The sequence below is a fragment of the Dinoponera quadriceps genome, unplaced genomic scaffold (genome assembly GCF_001313825.1).
Source record: "Dinoponera quadriceps isolate SergipeBrazil2010 unplaced genomic scaffold, ASM131382v1 scaffold3324, whole genome shotgun sequence".
Lineage (NCBI taxonomy): Eukaryota > Metazoa > Arthropoda > Insecta > Hymenoptera > Formicidae > Dinoponera > Dinoponera quadriceps.
In genome coordinates, this window is record NW_014557953.1 from 5,880 (window position 1) to 28,572 (window position 22,693).

The window sequence follows — 22,693 nt, forward strand, 5'->3', positions numbered from 1 at the left end:
TGTGTGTGTGTGTGTGTGTGTGTGTTGTGTGAACGCGTGTATATTTGTGCATGTATATATGAGTGGTATGTGTATATAAATAGAATCGCGCCGTAAATTTGTCGACGAGTTGACAAGTTTACCTTTTGCTTTTCTTCGTGTGACTTCTAATATAGAATAAATATTCTTTGGCACAGACGAAGTGGTTCCTCCCTTCGAACAACAACACCGGAAGGACTCGCCGCGAGCAATATTCGTCGTGACGAATATTGTCCTCTTTAGTACCCATGATGTCGTTTGTCTCAGAAGTTGAAGTAATTAACATTTAGGGCAAGAATATAACAATGTCTCTCTCTACCTATCCTCTATGTGGATCTAGCAGATTTAAGAAAGTTCTCTTTGTCAAATATTCAAATTATTCTTCCTCCCTCTCTCTCTCTCTCTCTCTCTCTTGCTCAAACAACTTATAGTTGCACATTTCTCTTGTTTGGAATGATGCACAGAGGATAATATCGTATCCTCGCTCTCAGTAGACACGTAAACTCAATGCTAACGCTCTTCGTGCGACTTAGTTGTTAAGGTCGTTGATGGCTTGCAAGATGCGCTTAACGTGCCCCACCTTGGAGATGCCCAGCTCCTTCAGATCGCGGCGGGCTAGCGTCAGCAGCTCCCTACCTCGTATATCATGCGACACGAATTTGTCCGCGTACTCGCCCAACTGCAGATTTTCTAACCAGGTGCAGACCTCCTGCACGCCCCACGTGGTGACCTGCTCCCGCGCCGGATGGGTGCTCGAGTTGCCGGTGAAGCGACGGAACTTTAACCAGAACAACCCTCGATGACGATTTTTTTTATCACCCTGCAGACCCAGAGTTCGAGAGCTCGGTTAGTGAACGGTTAGTCAGATTAGTATACGCGTGTAAGCGGTACGCTATTTTAACGACATACGTTAGAGAGACATGCTAATCATATGCAGGTGGAGAAATTGCACTCGGGATGTGATAACGACTCGTCAGGCACACACAAAGTAGCTCTTTCTCACTCGCGCGTCTACCTCGCGATCGTCATTCGCGCGACATAGAGTGGCGATTACCCGCCGTATTTCCGTAAAATATTCGCACGAGTACCGCAAATATCGCAAATCCGGTGTACATCAATAAAACAATGTCAGATATTCCATTGTTTATTATTGTTATACTTCAGCGAGATTCATATATATATATATATATATATATATATATATATATATATATATATATATATCCGCTACAATTTACATCTTTCATGAGGCTCATATAAAAATCACGAAAGTTCCCCTCTCGTTGTTAAGTGCTAATTAAAACAGATCGTGCAACGATCTATCGGCTCTTACGAAATCATGAGAGGCACAGCAGCGGAGGCGCGCTAACGAAAGCAAAAGTTAAGTTTGCGTGTTGTTCAAGTGCACATACTCGGACGTGTTACTTCTGCTAATGTAAATGAATAGGTACAACAGCATCGCCAAGTAAGTCGTCTGCTTTCGCGCGTTTCCATTTTGTGTGAACTATATAAGTAGATCCAAGCGTGTGTGTGTGTGTGTGTGTGTGTGTATGTGTGTGTGTGTGTGTGAAATAAACGAAAACATCTGGATGGCAATCCACTTGTTAGCGGATGTAACATGCACGTACGATACATACAGACATGTACAAAATTAATCCGCACCATATCTCGCTACATCGCCAAAACTAAGTCTCTAACGCTAATCTCTATTTACTAATGTCATAAGCATTAAGACTTAAAAGCATATTACCAGCACTGGGATTGAGCACTCAATCAATCCGAAATAAAGCATAGGATAATTTATTAATTATCATTTGAAAACATTTACGCATAATGAATTATGAAGTTCTTTCAAAAAAAGTTGTCAATTTTCGTGTCTGATGTACGAAAGAGAGGTGCTTTCATAATATTGTATATCTTGTTAGTTTATATCCAAATAGTTCGTCATCACAGTTTATTTTTACATTTACTCTTCTTTCGGAATATATATCTCTCAGTGAGAGATAAGATGGAATATCGAATATACGAGTAAAACATATATGATATGATGAAACAATGAATAACTCTATCGTTCATTTCAACATCGGTATACTAATGCGTATCGCTCGAATACTTGATAACCTCGTGAAAAATAGACAAGGCTATACAATATCAAGGGTGTAAAATGGATAAAACTTGTCATATTTGTCCAAAATCCATATGAATCTAACTCGCATTCGAACAGTGGAAATATTTACGAAACGTTCCTACATGTATTAGTTTTGCAGTAAGTATACTTGCTATCTTTCTCCCTCCCCGTCGATTAAACGTATATAATAAATATCACAAGATGTAAAACTTTATCACAATGCAGAATACATGACAGATAAACGTGAGAATAGTTGATCTCATAACTTGTAATTTAGAAAAGTTTGATTTCGAACAGCATTACATAGATCATAAGAAGGAACTATACCTGATCGTCCACGACAATGTTCTGCAAGTAAACCAGTCCCGTACCTCTCTCGTCAAAAGTGCACTTTCGCAACTCTTGTTCCATACCAGCCAGAGCCAGGGATAATTTGTTTTCCAAGTCCTCTCGTAGCCTCTGCTTATACGCGCAAGTGAACGTTAATTGAACGAACGAAACGAACGAAACAGCACTCTGATACAAAAGTTTCAGAAATGTCTAATGGAAAGACATTTGAGACACTTACCAAATTATGGGCCTTATCGCGTAGCAATTCGCAGGATTCTTCGTACAATTGTCGGGAGCTTGATACCAATTCGGTCACCATGGGTCTCAAACTCACCTGACGGAAAATAAAGCACAGATAGAGTCTCGATCGCAATATATATTTCTGGCACGTCTCTAATGACTCGAAATTTCACCTACCCCTTGTAAGATTTTACCGTCCGGATGTACTTGCTCGAGGGCTTGGGCTGTTCGCGAGGCAACCTGGTACAAATCCGGCTCCAAGCTTGGATGCGATATAATCAGTAGTTTCACCCACTTCACCAAAGTGGTCACAGCTTCGATGAAGCTGAACAGAATGTTGAGTTCCTCTTCATTCAGTTGCGAAGGCTTGCCGCTTATTTGCAACTGTACTCTAGACTGCGACTGCAACGTACTGCTCAGAGTAGAGGTCGATTGTGTTACGACGCTCAACGTGTTACGTTGCTTCTCTTCCCACGCTCTCAACGATGTTTCGAGCGCCTGCGACGCGAAATTACATTTTCCAATTATTCGTAGGCCAACATCGTCAACAAAGGAAGAACAATACAAGATGGATATTCACCCTATTTCGATAAAGCATCTGCATGCGGTTTTTGTGTATAATCCTTATAATTCCGGGTGGTTGAACCCAAGCCTCACCGTCCACCTGTATAGGGACGCCCTCTTCTCCCAGGATATTAATCTGAACAGTCTGGCACTGAGCTATCCTATGATGTTGCAAATTAATGAGCCGCGACGCGGCCATTTGAACGGACCCGAAGACCGCCACCACCTCCAATATACGATCGTCGAACGACGGTGCTAGAAACAGATCTCCCTCCTTTGTACCACCCCAGAAGTTCGTACCGCCCATAAAGCTGTTGGCAGAGCAAAATTCTCGTATTAAATCGTCAAGAATGGCGCGCGAGTGCCGGAGATTACACTGTCAACTGGAATATACCTTGGTATATTTAACACGACGATTCCTTGCAAAGATGGCAACGGTATCCTCTGACCATCGCACTCCAGTTGAACTCTCTGCTCGAGATTCTTGTAGGTCTTCTGTAGCCACTGTTTAGATCCCAGAACGCCGTACCACATGTAATTCTTCGCGCGCGACCGGCACTTCTCAGGATGCTCCTCTCGCTTATGGTGGAAGTCGAGACTGATTTTCGCGTCTATGCCGATTCCGAAGTAATTGTTCATGACACATCGCTCGAAGTAACCTTCCCTGAGGTGATGCGGAATAAATTAGCGGTGAACAAGATTCGCACATACCAATTGCAGAATGACATGTAACTTACATCAATGTCTCGTCCGGATCCATCAACGGTGATACCGCTGCACAGAGAGCATCCGCGTTCGCCAGTAACGCTTGACTGATGAGGCCAGCCCCACCACTGACGTCTGTAAACATTTGGGAAAGACGACACGTTAACTATACCGCACAGGAGATATCAGGTTGTCTCATTTTTCACTCACTTGGCCACATGGGCAGTCGGACCAGAGGATTTATTATCGGAAGCTTCTTCACATCCTCCGTCTTGTCCATCGACTTCGCTCTCTCATTGCGCAAACTTACGCTCGAACCGCCCAGGCGAGCCGTGGTAGCCGCCAACGATACAACCTCTGATGCCTTCAGTAAGCTACCGCTGCTGATACGTCGTGTGGCTTGCGGAGAAAAGCCCGATTCGGGCAGCTCCACGCTCACTGTCACGAGAAAAGTGCGATTTAACGTATGAGAATAAATTATTGTCACGTGCAGTAATACTTCAGCTTTTGATACTCACGTCTTTCCATACTGCTGCCGCTGTATTGCTTCATCTGCGGGTCCAGGTTGTAATCCAAGTTAAGCTCCTGGTGGCTCTCAATCGACATCGACGGGCTTGGCGGATCGATGATGACGCTGATCGTCGGTGGGAAATTTGTGGAATATTTCTCGTTGGCCGGCGTGTTGTCCGATGAGACGGTGAAGCAGCATACCGGGCTCAGCAAATCGGACGCTTTTTCCCTTTCAACACTCCCGAACGCTGCGGGCACCGTCTCCACGGGCTGCATCGACTTGTTTCCCGATACACGCACACACGTTGCCAGGCCGTCCGTTTTGTATTTATTGAATATTCCCTGCTAAAACGAAAATAAGACGTAATGTACATTCGGAGCTTGCAAAACGTTTGATCTACATAATCTCAGGAAATTGATGAATTTTCCAAAGTACCTCGATATTCGCTTCTCTGTCCGTCTTTATATTTCTCGGGCCCTTTTTGAATGACTGCCTCGCGATGTCGTTTCCTTCGACGAACTGTGCTAAACTGCAAAATTTCTGCGGTTTCTCGATCTCCTCGGACTCCAAGCATTCTCTAACAGAATCGTACCTTTCGGCCAGTATTGTACTGATCAAGTCCTGCCCAAGGGAACTGAGATCGTCTATCACGCTCTCCGAGTGTTGAGTCTCGCTGGAGAACATGTCGGAATTATCCGGCGAGTCGATGTGTCCAATCTCCGAGCTGTCCGATTTTTTCGACGAATCAAATATGTCGCTGTCTATATGACCTGGAAAGTGTGAGAAGGATTATCTAATAATTACGTATAATCAAATATATACAGCGCTTCCTACGATATTATCGCGTAAACGAAGGTCTGCTTACCGATTTCGCTCTCGCTGTTCCGAACGGTGTAGCTCCTCGAGTCCAACGTGTCGGAGACTATGCTGTCCGTACTGATGATGCTGTTGGTACAGCTGCCTCTCGGCTCTACCCTAGCCCTCGAGGGCTTTTGTGCGTGAGGTTCTGGCGAAATATTTCTAGAATGAAGCGAATCTGTGTCAGGAGAAACGATAGTGTCTTGAATGGTGGTCGCGTCGTCTGACGGTGTACTTGTATCTAAGGTAGTCCTCGTCACTGTCACCGGGAGGTCGGAAGACGCTTCTATTTGTGTGAGTTCGGATGACAGAAAGTTATCAGCCTGTACTGCCAGCTGATTGCCGGCAGTTTGCATTGCTGGCCCGTCAAAACTGAAAGCTCTAAATTCACATGCGCGTAACTATTAGAATCGCATCAAATTGGTGTACCGTCGTGTGAGAGTTGAATCGACTAAAGTTACCCTTGCGGCATGTTCTCGCTATTTCTTCTACTGTCGGCGAACCCGTCAGGCGCTGGGAGAGTCAATAGCTCTTCGGGTTGCGAGTCTCTTCTCAAATCCGGCATTGGGCTTAAAGATGCCACGTTAGGAGTAGGGCTGGGGCATGGTGAAATATCCAAGCTGCTGGCGGAGTCTATGGTTGGCATTAAACTGAAGTTGTCAATTTGGTCAGTTTGTAAGCCGGGGATATCTAATTGCTGTTTTTTACCTAGATTACATATAACGAGAAAATGAGTTTAAAGGGGCAAAATCATGCGATTTTCATCGCGGGGTAAATAACTCACCCGTCGTATTTATCGGGGAACTGTCGGATGTTATGGTGATGTTTGGCATCTTACTACATGGTTTCTCGTCCGAAGGATTGTTCTGCTCATCGATAGCCAATTCCGTGTGTTCCACCAGTCTTCTGATGGCTCTTTTCAAGCTATTCGCTCTAACAGAATAATTAAAAGATATACATGTATATATATTTCTTTTTATTTTTCAATACAAATGTATGCACATGTACCTAGACATTACAGCATCCTTCTCCATGTAACATCTTCTTTTCCTGACTCTCTTTAGATTTGTCATTTCCTTCTCCGGTTTTTCCAGGGCCCCTTTCTCTTGGTTACTGCTCATCACCGTATCGGTTTTTATAGTAGCAGCGTCAGTTTCCTCCCCGTTATCGAATAAATAACTCTCCTCCTTCGACAATGTCTGCAGCAATAGATCGAGTTTTTGTTGAAGTACTTCGCATTTTTCTCCCAATTGTTGGTCCCCTGTGTTTAGACTGGCTTCCAGTATATGCGTTGCAAAATCTTTTACTGTTTCGCACAAAACTCTGCGGAGGAAGATTTCGGTTCAACATGGCCCACAACGTACGTGTAAAGTAGCACGATTGACATTACTCACTTGGCACTAGATATAACTACGTTGTCTTGATCAGATTGCAAAATGTTTGTTATATGAGCAAGAACGCTGTCTTCGTACTGGTGAGCTAAGCTCAATTTTATAGCCGGGTCAGGCTGATGCAAAGTCACTTTGTGACATGGCAGAGATATGCTGCGCTCGAATGTCATAATGCTCCACCGATCCAGCATCTTTGTGCCTGCTTTTTCATACTTCTCCAGTAACTGAGGTAAATGTGTATCATCGTCGCACGATGCACCCCAGCCTAACACACGCGCTAAGTCATTCCCCGTTCCTAAAGGCAGTACTCCAACCTGGCATTGCTTCTGCAAATTTCAGAAAAAACATAAGTCTCGTCATCGTGAGATACACGCGCATAGTATATTATTCAATAGTATGTATTCGTAATATCTTTTATTGACTGCTACAAATAGTCAGATTAGTCATGCGAGTTTACACTTACCGCCTGTAAATAAAGTTAACGAAGCTTCGCATATACAAAGAAGCCTAAAGCACACACACCAGTTTCATCTGGAATAAAATCATAAAAGAGACACGCCATGCAGTTTATAATCGGAAACTTGATGAAATTAATACCACCAGCTGCAATATCTTTCATAGATCTAATTATCAGAATACAGCTTAGGCTAGTAATATGCCAATGCACGTTAACGCAAGGTCGCAGATAAAAATGTTAACAATTTGCTAACAGCGCTTCTCCGAGAGCTTGACAATAGCGCGCATACTGCAATTATGATAGAATTTAATTGCATGCACGCAAAGAATTATCGCTATGCTAAATCGCTGTGCAAAGAAAGAAGTATGCTGGATTAGTGCAGCCTTGGTAGAACGCAATTGACTCGAGAAAAAAAAAAAGCTAAAGATTCATGCCTAATAAGTGAAGTAGTCGATTCTTATAAGAGATATAATTTTACTCACGTGCATTCCTAAACGATCGATTTCCGAAAGAACCCATCCTACGGATCCGTCCCCGCTGCACACCAAAATCCGGAAAGGGTCAAAGTGACGGAACAGTCTTAATCTGGGCAGAAAACGCGATTCATATATTCGACATGCTTGCTTAACCCGCCGGCGAAATGATGGAAAAATCGATCGGAGATTATCGATTGATCGACAGTTTTATCATACGAGGATCAGCCGCTTACCCTGGACCTGGTCCTCCTTTTATAAGGTCGAACACTTGTGCGGGATTCAGTAATTGTTTAAATCTCCTAAGAAACTTAATGCCTTGATTGTCACCAGATTTACTGTTTACGAATACTAAAAGTGGACTGCATCCCGTAGGTCTAACTGCTTCCCAGGCTTCATCGCTACCTGATAGTTTTGCACAGGGCATGGTCATTTTATTAACATTATGTAAGACACTGCATTCTACATACTCTGCAAGAGTTTGACGATTACCTATACTATGCAAAGCCGTAGGAGGCACTACACTGAGTTTAGCTGGCCCTAGTGGACACTTGATACTTATGGCAGGTCTGCACGCTGTGTGTACGGTTGCTCTGCACCATAAACACCGCCAGTCTTGAAGCCTATGAACGACACGTCGACTATAACTTCTCCATCAATTTCTTATGTGAAAACGATATCGTAATGAATATACCTAAGTACAGAGCCACAAGTCTTCTCACAGATAAAACATTTTGAGGACACCGGCAAATTTCCCTCCATCCACTGATGTGGCATTGTGATGTTCTGCAATGAAAATTAATGCGTGCTCAATTGAGTCAGAGTAGATTTTTCTTGTCGCAAATAAAGCAAAGATATATATATATATATATATATATACATACATACATACATACATGTATATATATATATATATATACATACCCCATCTTGGTCCTCAATAATATCTTTTCCAATGGATGCTAAAGTGGTCCACTTGCAATTGTTTATTGCTTTTGCGCTACATCTCTTGTGCACCTTGTATTTACACACTTCACAACTTAAACCATGGGAAGTAACACCTGCAACGATATTGTGTGTATTTGTGATTGATTCTTAGACTTGATATGAATAATTTTGACTATATTGTTAGTGTAGTTATAGGAATACCAGTCTCTTTACCATGCAGAGCATCCCTGCAGACATTGCAATACGTAGGTCTGGCATGACTAGTTGCATACCACTGATGGTTACCACCTAGTAACTCGGCAGTTCCAGGATCACCCTGAGAACGACTCTCTGTCGCTGTTCTAATTGCGTTCAGCCACTCCTCCATGTCTTGTCTGTTTTCGCCACAAAGAACCAATGATCTGAGAGGAGTTATCACCTGACACATAAGAAACAAAACACCTTGTAATCATATATAATAATGCTTCAATAATATGTCATATTACATCATGTATTATGTCATCATATGCTAAAAGAGAAAAACAAAGTGATACGATGATAAATTCAACGAGAAAAATGTAAACTCATGATGCGTCATATTCTCTCATACGTCGGTGAAACGACAAATTTCAAGTAATCCATGACTGAAACATGCGAGCAACAGTCCTCGAGATAACAGGTGAATTAAAAGCGGCCGGCATCTCTCGAACGAGGCGCGACGAGTCCAGCAAGGGAAATCCCGGGAGCGCGGCATCAATGGAGCCTCGACATTTGACGACGTGCGAATACATTGAAGCCAAGCGAATGGTCTATTGACTATAAACAATCGATAATGGCATTGCTAACAGCCCGAGATGGGCAGGAAGCGATTATTAGGCAGCGGGATGTTTGAGCGAACGGGCGATCTAATTAAAGAGACGTTCCGCGGGCCTAACCTCGGCGACGACGGTACCTTGAATCGGGAGCGGGTTCTCCGCTGCTTCGACGACATTTGAACTGCGACTCGCGACGCGAAGGCGGCAGCGACGACGACAGCAACGGAGACATTCGCGCAGCGACTACACACGACTACGACGACACGCGCTTCGATTTACCGCCCGGACGATCCAGCCGTCGCCGCGACGACATGACATAGACGGGACGACGAGCAGCGTTCGCCGCAGCGATGCCTGCGGCGCGGCCGACGACGCATCGGTCTCTCTCTTCTTTGACTTTTGTCGCCGCCTCTGCTACGAGAGAGCAGCCTGTCCTATTTCCCATGGCGCATGTCATGACGCCGCGTCGCTTATAAATAAATATCCCCGCGCGCGTGCATTGTTCCCCCGGGACGCTCGTGACACACGCGCGATACCACGTGCGCGCGCGCGCCATTGTGTCGCCTTGACGTTTTCGCGCCGCCTCGAGTCACGAGGCAGTTAAGGCGCGGCGCAACACACAGCTGTCAATACACCGGCTGGCTGGCCGGTCGCGTGTCGAGACACGTTATCAGGCGCGCTTATCCACCGCGGGAACAAAGCCTCGCGCCCTCGCACCGTCACACGCCGAAGCGACCGGCCACACGTGTCGGCTGTATTTATTGACAGGTGGACACAGGGTGTATCGGACGCGCGTGTTATCTTCGGACAGGCGTGCGGCGGGTGGAGCTTTCGGAAATTCTTTCACGATATTCCGCCGAAAATGCGCCGGTCGAATCGACTTTATTCTTCTCGAACTTCGTGATTGAAAAAAGTATCACCCTTGCTATTTCATGTACGCGCTTGTTTTCCTCGTCACACGGTGTGTGAATCGCCGATTAGTCGCCGTTTCAAGCGCGCAATCGTTCAACTTTTCCGCTTTTCATTTTCGTCAGTCGCTCGAAAATTTCTGCTCTTTCACCCTTGAGCTTTCAGGAGAATTGTTGCGATTACTATCGGAAAGGTAAGGTAAAACTGTCGGCCGAGAGTGCTCGTTTGTGTCGTCGTGCGTGATCAATTTGATTTTTTGATCCGCCGCGCCAATTCCGAGATGCATCGTGCGACGAATAGAAGGGTGCAAAATACCCTCGGACGAATCAGAACGCCTCTTTAGCTCAGTGGTAGAGCACTGGTCTCGTAAACCAGGGGTCGTGAGTTCAAACCTCACAGGAGGCAGTCTTTTTTTGTCCGTTGGAGAACGATAAACCTTTCAACGTAGATACGACTCTACGTTATAAAGTTGTTACTGATATTTATTATTATTTTTAATATCAGTGATTAATTTGTCCACAAATTTTCGAAAAATCCCCAAGTGTGTATCCGTGGTTGCACGTGCGGAAATTGTTTACGAAAAACACTCTTGGAGTTTGCTTTTAATGATAAATGAAATACCACAGAATCGTTACGCGAACGCCGAGAGATGGTTTACGGTACGTAAGTTTGCTTCAGCAAACTGTTATTCCATCAAACAAGACCGATTGATTTTTTTCCTTTTTCATTACCAGACTCGACCAGGGAGACTTCGACGATGATTCTCCGACAGCCGTCCCTCGAGTCTCGTATCTATTACGGGGGCGACTTGGCGAGTTCGCGAGTTGAACGAGTCGGTGCAAATAACGATCGGTGAATTATGGACGACATGTAGGTGGACTCGACGACACCACCGTGTATTTACTTCTTTATCGTCGCAGCCACTTTTCAGCTCTGTGCGAGTCGGTTGCACGTATATACATACATATATGGATAAACAGATTGGCAGAGAGGCTCGCGACTATCAAGCAGGACAAAAAAAAACTTCATCACCCACACAGCCGTGCGCGTGTACACGCTACGACGGCGTTGAATGCCAGGTGAGATTGAGCCTGTCGGTCGCGGCCTTTTGTGTTATCCATTCGCCGCTTTCATTCCGCGGATCGCGATATCGAGAATTCGAAGCAGCCTTTGTGCATATGGCCGACCTATTCATCGCGCGAAAAAAGAAACGCGGTCGTTTCACACATCCACGCGTCCATTCGCCCTCTCTCTCTCTTTCGCGTCCACACACACACTTACGGATGCGAATACAATCGGCATATTATCCTTTTGCGCTCTACACAACAGCAAATATCCGCGAGAGCGACACAAGTCACCGGTCGCATTCGTCCATGTCCCATTGGTATTCGCTAAAGCCACGTAAACGCCCATAGATTCTCTCTTCGATAAGCGAGTTTAACTGATTCCCCCCGGTACGAAATTGCCAATGACGCGGTTCCGAAGTGCTCGGGTCGCCGTATTGTTCGCGACAATCCGACCGTATAATAGGAGCGATATAGATAATTTTGGTAGCAGTATTCCATATTCGCGAGACAACGATACACGTCTTATTTCGAGAGCGAAGAAATCCTCGCACAGAAATGTTCCCAGACATTCCCACATACATAGCATAGATTCCGATTAAAATATTCAAAGTTGTCCCATTACGATATCAATTAAAAATCCCATTCTTATCCCAAACATGGGATAAAGCCTTTTTTCCACGATGCTGATTGGTTGTAAGCCGCCGCATGCGACTGTCATCGCCAGAGTCGAGTCACAGTTTGACCGAATATCAGAGATTAAAAAATTAATAAACGGAACTATATATTTTTAAATGTTTATGCTCTTAATAGCGTGTATGTAACGTATGTGCGTGTGTACTTGTAAAATGTAAATACTTAAAGTGTTTCGTATAATCTCGTTCAATCGTAATGTAAAATGAAAACCATAAGTAATCTTTAAGGAAACGTTGGAGGTTACCAAATAAGATCTGTTTGTGTTTTTCACTTAGAGCCGTATCTTTACATTATACTTCTATCTAAAACCTGCGTAGATGTCCCATCTAGAATTCATCATTTTGAGAAATCGAACTTGATCCCAATTAGATACCGAGAAACTTTTTACACGAGTCATAGTGGAGAATTAACGGGAATAACTTCCGATTGTTTAAAGCGCAAGAAATCACCGCTGCAAGCAAGAATCGGGAATGCAGTTTCTCACAAATTTAAGAGATGTCGATAAATAAATAAAGTTGCTGACACAAAGTAGAGAATACCTGTGCCGGCCTGACACGGTGGCTCTGTTTTTCTCATTCTTTTAAAGCACAAACTCATTGTTCCGCCGGTAAAAGCAAAGGCGCAACGCGATACGATTATTATTTGTACAACGTAATCGCGAGCCGCGTTGCGCAAAGCGCTTTAGCGTCGCAAATCATCTTGTATCTGGAGAGTCCGCGCGGGTAAAAGGAAAGGTAAAGCGAGGCAATAAGTGTTAATGGACTTTCCCTGTAACGCGCGACGCGAATATTCATCCCCTCTATAAGGGCGAATACGGCAAATATAGTTGAATAATCACGGGGGACCGAAGAGGGCAGAAGCTATTCTTCGCGGCGCCTTTTTGCGCGTCTCTTGTTGTAGTACATCGATTAATCATCGTCATCGCGTAACCGAACTCGACCGATTAATCATCGCCCGATGATAGACGCGGCTGGTTACTCTCCTCAGTACACTATATTCGTGCATCTCTTAAAGTCCATCCTCGAAATTGTGATCGACGAAAAAGAGAGAGAGAGAAATATAGTCGGGCGTGCGATACGACACAGAGGAGGAATCGACGTGAATAAAAGCACAGGAGGCAAACCCGAGAGTTCTCGTGTAAAGAAAAAAATTACGCAATTCATCCGAATGGAATATTTTTCTCGGTCGTGAAATTAATTTCCTCGAATTCTCGAAGAAGTGGGTCAGTCGGACCGCTCCCGAACTCCTCGTTTTCATCCTGATGAGGACAGCGTGAGTGCTTCACGCTCTAGGACTGTCTTTAATCCGTTAACAGTTTTAATCACTAATCGTGCCGCTCACGACCTCAGATGTGCTACAAGATAATGAAAACATTTAGACACGCACTTCCAACCGGATCAGGCGCGACGCAGGTACTCACTACTGGGTCAGACACGACGCGGGTACATTCCACTTAATTCGTTTAGCGCGTAGCTGAGCGCGAGCTCTCTCTCTCTCGTGTACACGCACATACGACACGCCTGCATACGCGGTATACACCCGATATTATCAGTTGACGTGTCCTTGCTGTTAATAAAAATACCAGAAAAATTCCGTGCGAGGACGAAATAACTGTGTGGCGAGTTTCGAAACAATCGGTCCCTCGCGTTGCTAGACACAACAGATTACTTTCAGATTCGACTACCATAAAGATCGCGAGAGTTTTATTTTCCATATGGACGGTTCCAACCCGATTGTAAAACAATCACGTCGGTTCCGTTTGTAATCTTTCGCGTTTCCTTTTCCGACGATGTAGAACATCAGCCGAGAAAATGTATCGCCCGGCTGTGCTATCAGCCGTCCAAATATGTCTCGATTCTCTCCTGCAACAATTTCTTCCAACACCCGGGAAGATCCCGCCAAATATCCTGCCTCGTGGTCGCGCTTCGTAAAACATTGACGCCGATTTATCCGTGTATCGGCAAAACTTATTCATATATATCGAGAATAAGAGAGATACGTTGAATAAATGTATCTGTATCTACGGGCGGGCACGATAACCCTCTGAACGTAATAACGCGGATCGTTCAGGCAGAACACCGAAGATAACTCTCGTCATATTTTCGAGAGACCGGCACGAAGAGAGAGAGAGAGAGACATGAGAAAGAGCGAGTCGGCAGGGTGGCGAAACACAGGTAAGTTCTTCGCCTCCTCCTTTCGACAGCCTCGTATTGCTTGCGACAAAAAAGAAACATTCGAGGGGGACTACTCAGCCCTCAAGGATGGTTACGACTTGCCTCAGCCTGCGTATACGGCATACATATTTTATGAACAAACGTAGCCCTCGGCTGAAGCACGAACGAGACGAAGAAGGGGGAGCGAAGAGGGGCGAGGAGGGGTGACACGTCGCGCGTCACGAAATTCCGGCGCGCGCGCGGACCACGAGAAAACGGGGCCGTTGAAAGCTGAATTCTCAATATTGTATATTGGATGCTGCTGCTTGCTTGTGCTTGCGCGCGTGAACGGTAAACGCCGTGACCTTCTGACCTGGAAATCCATCCTGACGCGAGCCTGCCGAATCGGTTAGCCGGAGAGGGGGGATCGATCGTCACTTAAATTACAGCTGCGGGTGCTTCGCTCGCCGCGAGATGACATTATCGCGCCCGGCTTATATCGCTTATATTGCTATCTATCCGTTCGTACTATGTTCGCGCCGGCGGGATAGTACGGGCCGGCGTGGCCAGATCCCCGCGCGAATTTGGGTCGCAAGAACGTACGTATGTAGCACGCAGGGATGATGAACGCGCGGCGGTGACGCACCTGAGACGCACTTTCATTCGGCCGAAGCGCCGATAAATTTTGCCGACGCTTTTGCCGAATTTCCTCTCGACGCTTCCTTCGCCGAGCGTTTCTCGCCGAGATTAACGCGTATCTCCCCTCGGTGATGTATTTTCGGGAATTTCCAGCCCCAGCAGATGCAAAACGAATCCTTCAACCCTCGGGACGGTGGTGGCGAAAAACGACGTTTTGCCGCTTATGGCGCAAAAACGAGCTCTCTCGGTTCGCAAATTCGGTTTCAGCCGATACTTTAGCGGGCCGCAAAACCTTCTGGCGTTCCACCGCCGTGTTTCGAGAACGTGATCGGATCGAAAAGTTGTCTCGCGAGGACGCAAAACGAGCGACGGCACCTCTTCTACCTCGACGCGAATCCGTGACACGGTGATTGTCTTGTGAAAAACGCCTTTGTTGTTGAAAAAGAAAGAGAGAGAGAGAAGGCTCTTTTCTGTTTAGTACTGACGCGTCGTAACGACCGCAAGGACCCTGACATTTGACGTCGGAAAACAAGTCTTAAATTAGAATTAAGGTGGTGGATGGTGGTCGCAGGAGGAACGACGACGGCCAGCGGTCTCGCGTGTAGTCACGTGCTGTCCGAGGAGCAACTAATCTTTGTTAGGATATCACCCAACCCTCGGCTGGTGTAATCTAACGTGTCGAGGTACGAATTGATCACGGGGATCGTGTCGAGCCGGTCTGTCTCTCTCTCTCTCTCTCTCTCTCTCAGCGAGCTCTTAAAACCACGCAGTTTAATTAGCCGCACGGAACCGCCGCATCGACCCCATCGTCCCACCCCGTTTTGTGTCGCGACTCATTACGTTATGCCACATACGCGCGCTATTTTTAGCGGTCCGCGCGTGCAACAAGCGCCGCCGGTCGGATCTAAGCGCGCAGTCGCTGCATAATGGAACATATTTGCACGGAGGATACACGGAGGACGCGAGGTGGCACGCGAATATCCTTCCGGTTGCACGCGGATGTGGCTTACATTATCGCGCTCGGCTATACGACACGTTAAAGTCAAGTACATATATAACCAACAAATATAATATATAGCTCGTGTACGGAGACGCGTGTATTAAGGCATTCCGTCTTATTATATGTATTATTAGTCCGAGACATGCATTCTTCTCTCTCTCTCTCTCTCTCTCCCTCCCTATCTTTCTTTTGGAATTTCGTGCAAAAAATAAATACAGAAAAAAATGCACACGCGCAAAACTGCTCGCCAAGTAATTATATTCGTGTAACTTTGTAATTACTTCGCGCGTGCAACTTCTATTACTTGTTTCTTTAGAGTAACCTTTATCATAATTACTTTAACTCGTATAGCTCTTGCGATACGTGAGCGAACGTGTGTAAGGAACTCGTAATGACTATATTTTTAATTGCACGAGAGCCTTGTCATTGAGGAATCCCGCAAAGTGGGTTACTCGAGCCGATTCGCAGCTGCACAGCCGACAATTGCGGCATTAAAATTAATTAAGTTCTGTTATCGGGGGCCTGATTTGCGCTGATTATACGGCGTTGTTCGCGCACGCGAAATGATGACACTGGACTACAATATGCTAAATTGTTTCGCCTGGTGAAACATAGCGCTCTAGTTAGCCCCGTTCTTATTCGATTGCGCTGGGTTCGGCGATGCGAATGGACACGCGCGCGAACCGATAGAATACGAAAATTCTCTCACGCCTCGCGCCAAACCCTGAGTCGCGTTCGTACACACACATACACGCAAACACACGAGTACGTCACTCGTCCGCCGAATTCTCCGACCGATTTTTAATGGACACTTGACCTTTCCGTCACCGTGTTTCAATCCCTATCCTGTGCGCTCGCCGAATATGGGTCGTGACTGGATTACGTTCCTGGCACGTTCAACTATAATGAGATAAAACAGCGGAGGGCGATTATTTTGTTCGGGCGATTACACGTTCAAGAGCGCTCTCCTTTCGAATAATATAAATAATACAAACATCAATGGTAATTCAAATTCAATTTGCACAATTAGCCCTCGGCGCTCTGCGTCAAACGGAATATTCCCTCGCACGATCGCGCCGCTTCGCGTATACACTCGATTACATTTATAGGCGTATAATTTACCAAACACGGATTTCAGTGATCAGACCGGTATTTATAGTCGATCGTTATTCAACACGTAATCGTGGTCCCGCGAATCTATTATTTTTCAATTTCTGTAAAATTATTACGAAAATTAATTTTGCATTAGTCAAATAATCTCTGAATCGAAACACCGTTGATTTGTGAATCGAAACACCGTTAGTTTATTATTTCGTCGGAACTCTCACCGACGGAACGACGGCAATTTATACCGATAATTAGAAATCGACCGTGGCTACCGCTCTTTTGAAAACATCAAAATTTATTTTGCAGATTATACGAATTCCAAAGGATGATGAATTCTTCAAACACTCGTCAAAGAGCGTTTCGTGAAATGCAGCTCCGAATGATTGAATAACGATCTATGAATACGCATTTGTAATCAATTACATCCTGCATCGTAAAGCAAGAATAATCTACAATTATTAACGACTATGAGTACCGCTTTGAATGTAATTAAAAAGTTACCTGTGAAAGTCTAAAAATATAATGTACGTCAAAAGCAAGAAGAGAGGAAACAACGGCACTTTTTTCAAGGTTCGCGAGTTCGTAATAATTTTCTTCGTTGGTAAAACTCGCGCACGTTGAAGAAATATTTATCGAGAATGATATTCGATCGCCGGGGGTCTGTCCGTATGGGCGAGTCGCATTGAAATGCGGGACGGCATGAATATGTTCGCGGGCAAAAAGCGGACAGGGGCGAGGCGCGAAGTTATGTTAGGTCCTTTTATACATACACACGAGCGCGCGTGAGTGGATTTCTCTTAGCCGCGATGTACGTGCGTGTGTGTGTATACGTGTGCATGCGAAAGCGCGATCATCGGGGCAAGTCGTCGGATGAAACATCCGGAAAATTGATCGACCCGTTAAACCCCACCTTCTGTCCATTCCGCGGTCAATAAACACGCGTAGTTTCCAAATTGGAACCGCTTTCCGCTTTATGTAATTTCACGGCTGTCAAGAAAGCCATTTCTCGCGTTTCGTTCCCTTCAAATTGCTTAGAGGCGGGCCGCGAGCGCGCGCGTCGGTATTTGTGATATGTTAATAAAAAGGTAATCGGGCCAATTTTGCCAATTAGTCCGCAGCGTTTTTTGCAGCCTGTTGAGCTGGCTTTCACAAGAATTAGACGCTGTGCAACGATAAGCATGAATATTCTGGCGCACAATAATGCTAAACCAAACGTAATTAACGGTAATCCTGCACAGCAATCTTCATTTTATTCCTCATCCTATAATCCTTCCTTTAGAGCGCGTGTTACCGACAAAAACACGCGTTTATTTCCTGCTCGAAAAGTCCTATAAAAATCCAAGCGTAAAAAAAAAGCGAGTAATATCGTCAACTCGGCTAATTAAGGTAACCTCGACATTAACTCGGAGAGATTCCACCGATCATTGGCTAGACATCAGAATTCCGCGAAATGGAAAGCTTCCTCACGAGCGATCAAGCGTCGCGGACTGACGCAGCTGCGCGGAGAATAATTTAATTAATCGCTCCGTTAATTGGCCCTACGTGAAATTGTATCGCATTTGAGCATGAAGATTGCGACGTTAGCTGTACGGTACAATGGTTCTCACGTCACGGTATAAGCCAGGGCGAGGCCTGTACGAATTAACCGCAGGGATTCGCATGATATACGCATGCGTTTCTGTTTCGATTTTCTGAATTACATTGTGTGTCGCGCTACTTAAAAATAAATTTATCGCCGACCGGCATCGCCCATTCTTTCGCAAGTAAACGGTATTTTCACGTCGTATGTCGCGTGTCGCGCGGAATTGCGTCTTAGAGAAAAGGAGAGGGGGGGGGGAGGAGAGAGAGAGAGAGGNTTGCACAACGGAACGGGAATATGAAACTATGAAGAACTCCTCGTCCCAGTTACGTGATATTACGTTTCGACATGGTAATTGTGACGTTCCTGATATCGATAATATTACGCGTCGGCGACGCGAGTAAATCGAGGACAGACACATCATCGAAATAAATAGAAATTTAGATCAGTTCGACGATCGCGAGTCTCTCTCTCTCTCTCTCTCTGTTTCTCCGTTTCGCGGATGGACGTCTCGAAATTCGTTATTCATTTGGTCTCCCGACTCACGCATTTCGCACGCAACTCGCCGGCAACGTAAAGAACGGCGTTGCCCTACGCGGAATTAAATATATTAGAATTTTCCGCGAAAGAGAAGAGGGCAGGCACTTAAAATCTCTGACGTCAGTTGCGTGAATATACGCTACACGGGCGCCGGATAATCGGCGCGGAGGAAATGCCGCCGGGCAGCGGTACGAGACGAATTGTCGATTATGTTGCCGCGGTCTGCATGTTTACCGTGATGAACATTCACGCACGCCCGCGAGCACACACGGCGCTTTTCGCAAGGGCTATAAATAAACGGTAGCATGTAGGTGGTAACGTGTCGGTGGTCTGACTACACGATGCAGTCTAGGTGTATCTATATTTATTAATTTAAGACAAGCCGCGGACTGATACCGTCGACTCGCGCGCTACTACTCCCTTATGCGCGCGTAAAAATAACGGCTAGACTTCGGAATATCTGAGACGGACGGATAGAGAGAGAGAGAGAACGGGCGCGCCACGTGTCCGTGCAAAAGCCCGCGAGAATCTCATCTCGGCAACATCTGATGCTAATTAACGCGCGTATCGGTGAATTTCGCGCACCTATATCGAATCGCGCGCTTCATCGCGCCACGAGATTTCAAGAGCAAGCTCGATCCGTACGCGAATGAATGTCGATTAAAATAGTTCCATCCGGGTCGGAGGATTTAATTGGACACCTGACTGGCACGGGGCCGCTAGATCGATATCGTAATTAAGAGTTTTGCCCGAAACCGGTGTTTCCTCCAAACAGAAAGAGAGAAAGAGAACGGGTGAATGAGAGGGGTAAGGGAGGAGTGGCGAGGGGGCACGTCTAAATCAGTATACTCGTTGGCAATTCCTGGTACAGAATGGCCAGAGAAGTCCGCGTGCCAATAAAGCTGACGTTGTATCGTAAATGCGGTTTACTTACAAAGAGAGAGAGAGACGAATAGCATCGACGCACTTTCTTTCTCAAAAGGATCCTCTTTTTTATCGCTGTGCCCTTTCTCCGTTGTTGGAAAAAGTTCGATGGGAAACGCTTTCAGCCCTTTCGCGTGTAATGGCTCGCACACGCCCCACGTGAAATGAGTTGCACCGGCAAACGTTTTAATAAAGCGTCCGCAAATATCTCTGCGGAGGACATAAACCGTAAAAACAATTATAGCGTATGAGAAAAATCGTACGAGAGCGCGTGCGCACACGATGGAAAGAAAAATCGTGTTTTTTTTCAGATTCGATGGGATCGCCGGGAGCAATGAGTGGTATATGTACGTTCGGTAGAGCGTTGCGCTCAAGTAATCTTATGTTGTCCGCGCGTGCATTTCCGGCGTATACGTGTAACTATGTTCGGACACGTTATTCGGAAACGTTAGAGCCCGGCACATGAGTCGGGGAAGAGTGATACCTTTCAACTATCTCGTCTTACGCCCTTTTTATCTTCGGTCAACAAAGCCATCCGCGAGCTACACCTCGAGTGTTTGCTTTATCCCGTGTGTCAAGGTTGAACGCGCGTTTTGTCTCTCGCTATTATTCACAATATCGACATCGGTATCGACGGATGGCGCGGGCGCGCGTGAAAAATTGTCAATTACGCGCGGATCAATCAACAATTATTTACCGTGTGCGTCGCGCCACGTGGAGACGAAGTATCGCCGATCACCGAGGATTTTGCGGAGAGGCATCCTTTCTCCGCGGCTGAATCTTGTGCGAACGATAAAAATAGCTGGAACTATCGGAAACGACCCGTACTCTCTCCTTTTCCCCCCCCCCCCCTTCCTTCTCGCGAGGTTCTTACGTAAGACGAGCATCCATCTTCGTCCGTTTCCTTTCGCCGAGAGGAAGACGGATGTGCGTAACGCCGGCACGATTCCTCAATCGCTAACTGCAGCCGCGCACTTCGTAGCGACGCGACTTCGCCTCGTGGAGAGTCCGCGAGCCGGCCTCGCACGCACGTTTAATATTCTATAAATTCTCCTCGCAGCTTCTGTGCCGCCGGTGAAGTTCCCGACGAGAGAAGCGGCGATAGAAGTAGAAGCGGAAGCTCTAAAGATACCGGCCGATGTTTCCGCCACGCGATCGACGACTCGAGTGGCCGCGACCAGTCGCGCGAACGTCATCGTTGCGATCCTCAGGCGCGACGTAGCGTCTCAATAATAAATGACAGCCTACAAGAGAGAATCGTTCCGCCACGTGGCGACTGTTCTCCACGTGCTCTTTGTGTCTTTCTCTCTCTCCTTCTCTCTTTCCTTCTCCTCCCCACACCCCTCCCCCAATCTTTCGCTAGACATCTGTACGATCATCTTGTAGCAAACATTTTCTCGAAATAATGGACAATGACCGAGCATACAACTATAACTATTAGATAGGATATACTTTTGTTGCCGATCTTTCAACTGTCATACTTCTGCATTCGAATTTGGCGTAGCATATTTTAATACAGTACGTTGTACGACGATTTGTACTTGCTGTATTATAATTTAGATTAGTTTGAAGTCTTAAGTATTCATTTTTCTATCTTTTTCTTCCTTTGTTGTGTAATTTTATAATTTTCTTCATAACTATATACGCGTATGTTGCGAAATTATCTTGTACTCCGCGATAAGTATAAAAATGTAAAAGCGTACATCTACTGTTTCTCCTTGGGAGTTTCTTCGCTTTCTTAAAATTTGTATACTTTTCCTTCTGTATATTCTGCTAAATATTAGTTAAAACTATATTATTATATTATTAGTATTATTAACTTCTAAACTGTAAACTCTAAGTCCTTAAAGGATGTACCTTAGAAGAAAATAAAACGCTTTTCTCTCTTCCTCTATCGCGCGGATCAAGTCAAGTTACGATGGTCCACGGCACGCGCGATGATATTACAGTAACGATTTACTTACGGTGAGTGGCTGCTCGTCGCCGCGTTACTAAAACGATAAAACATAAGTAATGAACGACTGGGACGAGGGTGAGCGGCGCGCGACAGCAGCCATACGTTAGTATTACATCGCCGTAAGACGCAATAATCCGAAAATCCCAAGGCAAAGGACGGTAATAAAAGAAGCAGAGACGAACATAATAGAAGAAGGCCCGCTCGTACGTCAGAGGTCTCCCTCGAAGGAGATCGAGGGGAAAAATATGGGGTAGCCAAGCAGGCAGGCAAGCCGTTACCGCCTTCGGTAGTACCAGCTCGTGACTGATGCATGAAAGCGGTGCTTGGCGTTTCGTGTCTCTCTCTTTCTCTCTCTCTCTCTTTCTGCAATTTTTACAACGAGGAGATCCTTGTAAATTCTCGTTAATTCTCTTGCCCGGGTACACCGTGGGTCGAGGAGGCAGACCCTCGGAAACGCCCGGCGGAACGTCGCTCGCGCAACTTCCATCCTCGGATTTCTTCTCATCTTGATGACATTCCGACGCCATAACTCTCATATTTGCCTCCTCTCCACTTTTATTCCATATCTTAAAACTGCATCTCGCACGAGCGTCCAAAAACATCAAACTTCGCCGTTCGAGCTCACTCGCGATACAGAGAGACGAGTGGAACGTTTTTCCAGATGATAATGTTAAGTCTCCCCATATTATATATATATATATATATATA

The 22,693-nt window shown here is 45.7% G+C and overlaps 1 protein-coding gene and 1 non-coding gene across 12 annotated transcripts in view; one reads left to right on the forward strand and one right to left on the reverse strand.

Annotated features, from left to right (window-relative positions):
- Positions 1–9: 9 nt before the first annotated feature.
- Positions 10–22,693, reverse strand: part of LOC106749546 (diacylglycerol kinase eta) — a 30,331-nt gene continuing 7,647 nt past the window's right edge. For 2 of the 11 annotated variants that reach the window (XM_014629131.1, XM_014629132.1), the window contains exons 2-23: positions 8,837–9,041; positions 8,600–8,736; positions 8,370–8,461; positions 8,168–8,298; positions 7,912–8,080; positions 7,685–7,787; positions 7,209–7,211; positions 6,749–7,071; positions 6,363–6,677; positions 6,139–6,287; positions 5,816–6,062; positions 5,362–5,735; positions 4,932–5,266; positions 4,504–4,840; positions 4,196–4,423; positions 4,018–4,120; positions 3,675–3,944; positions 3,297–3,591; positions 2,894–3,214; positions 2,715–2,810; positions 2,474–2,608; positions 10–838 (exon numbers count right to left, since the gene is read on the reverse strand). In XM_014629131.1, coding sequence (XP_014484617.1) covers positions 548–838; positions 2,474–2,608; positions 2,715–2,810; positions 2,894–3,214; positions 3,297–3,591; positions 3,675–3,944; positions 4,018–4,120; positions 4,196–4,423; positions 4,504–4,840; positions 4,932–5,266; positions 5,362–5,735; positions 5,816–6,062; positions 6,139–6,287; positions 6,363–6,677; positions 6,749–7,071; positions 7,209–7,211; positions 7,685–7,787; positions 7,912–8,080; positions 8,168–8,298; positions 8,370–8,461; positions 8,600–8,736; positions 8,837–8,990 — 4,608 coding nt within the window. In that variant the 5' untranslated portion in view covers positions 8,991–9,041 and the 3' untranslated portion in view covers positions 10–547. Of the gene's footprint in view, positions 839–2,473; positions 2,609–2,714; positions 2,811–2,893; positions 3,215–3,296; positions 3,592–3,674; positions 3,945–4,017; positions 4,121–4,195; positions 4,424–4,503; positions 4,841–4,931; positions 5,267–5,361; positions 5,736–5,815; positions 6,063–6,138; positions 6,288–6,362; positions 6,678–6,748; positions 7,072–7,208; positions 7,212–7,684; positions 7,788–7,911; positions 8,081–8,167; positions 8,299–8,369; positions 8,462–8,599; positions 8,737–8,836; positions 9,042–9,537; positions 9,789–20,725; positions 20,744–22,693 lie in introns of those variants that run through there. The other 9 variants (XM_014629130.1, XM_014629134.1, XM_014629128.1 and 6 more) reach the window with 9 other exon arrangements.
- On the forward strand, positions 10,660–10,731 carry Trnat-cgu. The gene has a single exon. It is a non-coding gene; the product is annotated as a tRNA-Thr (tRNA).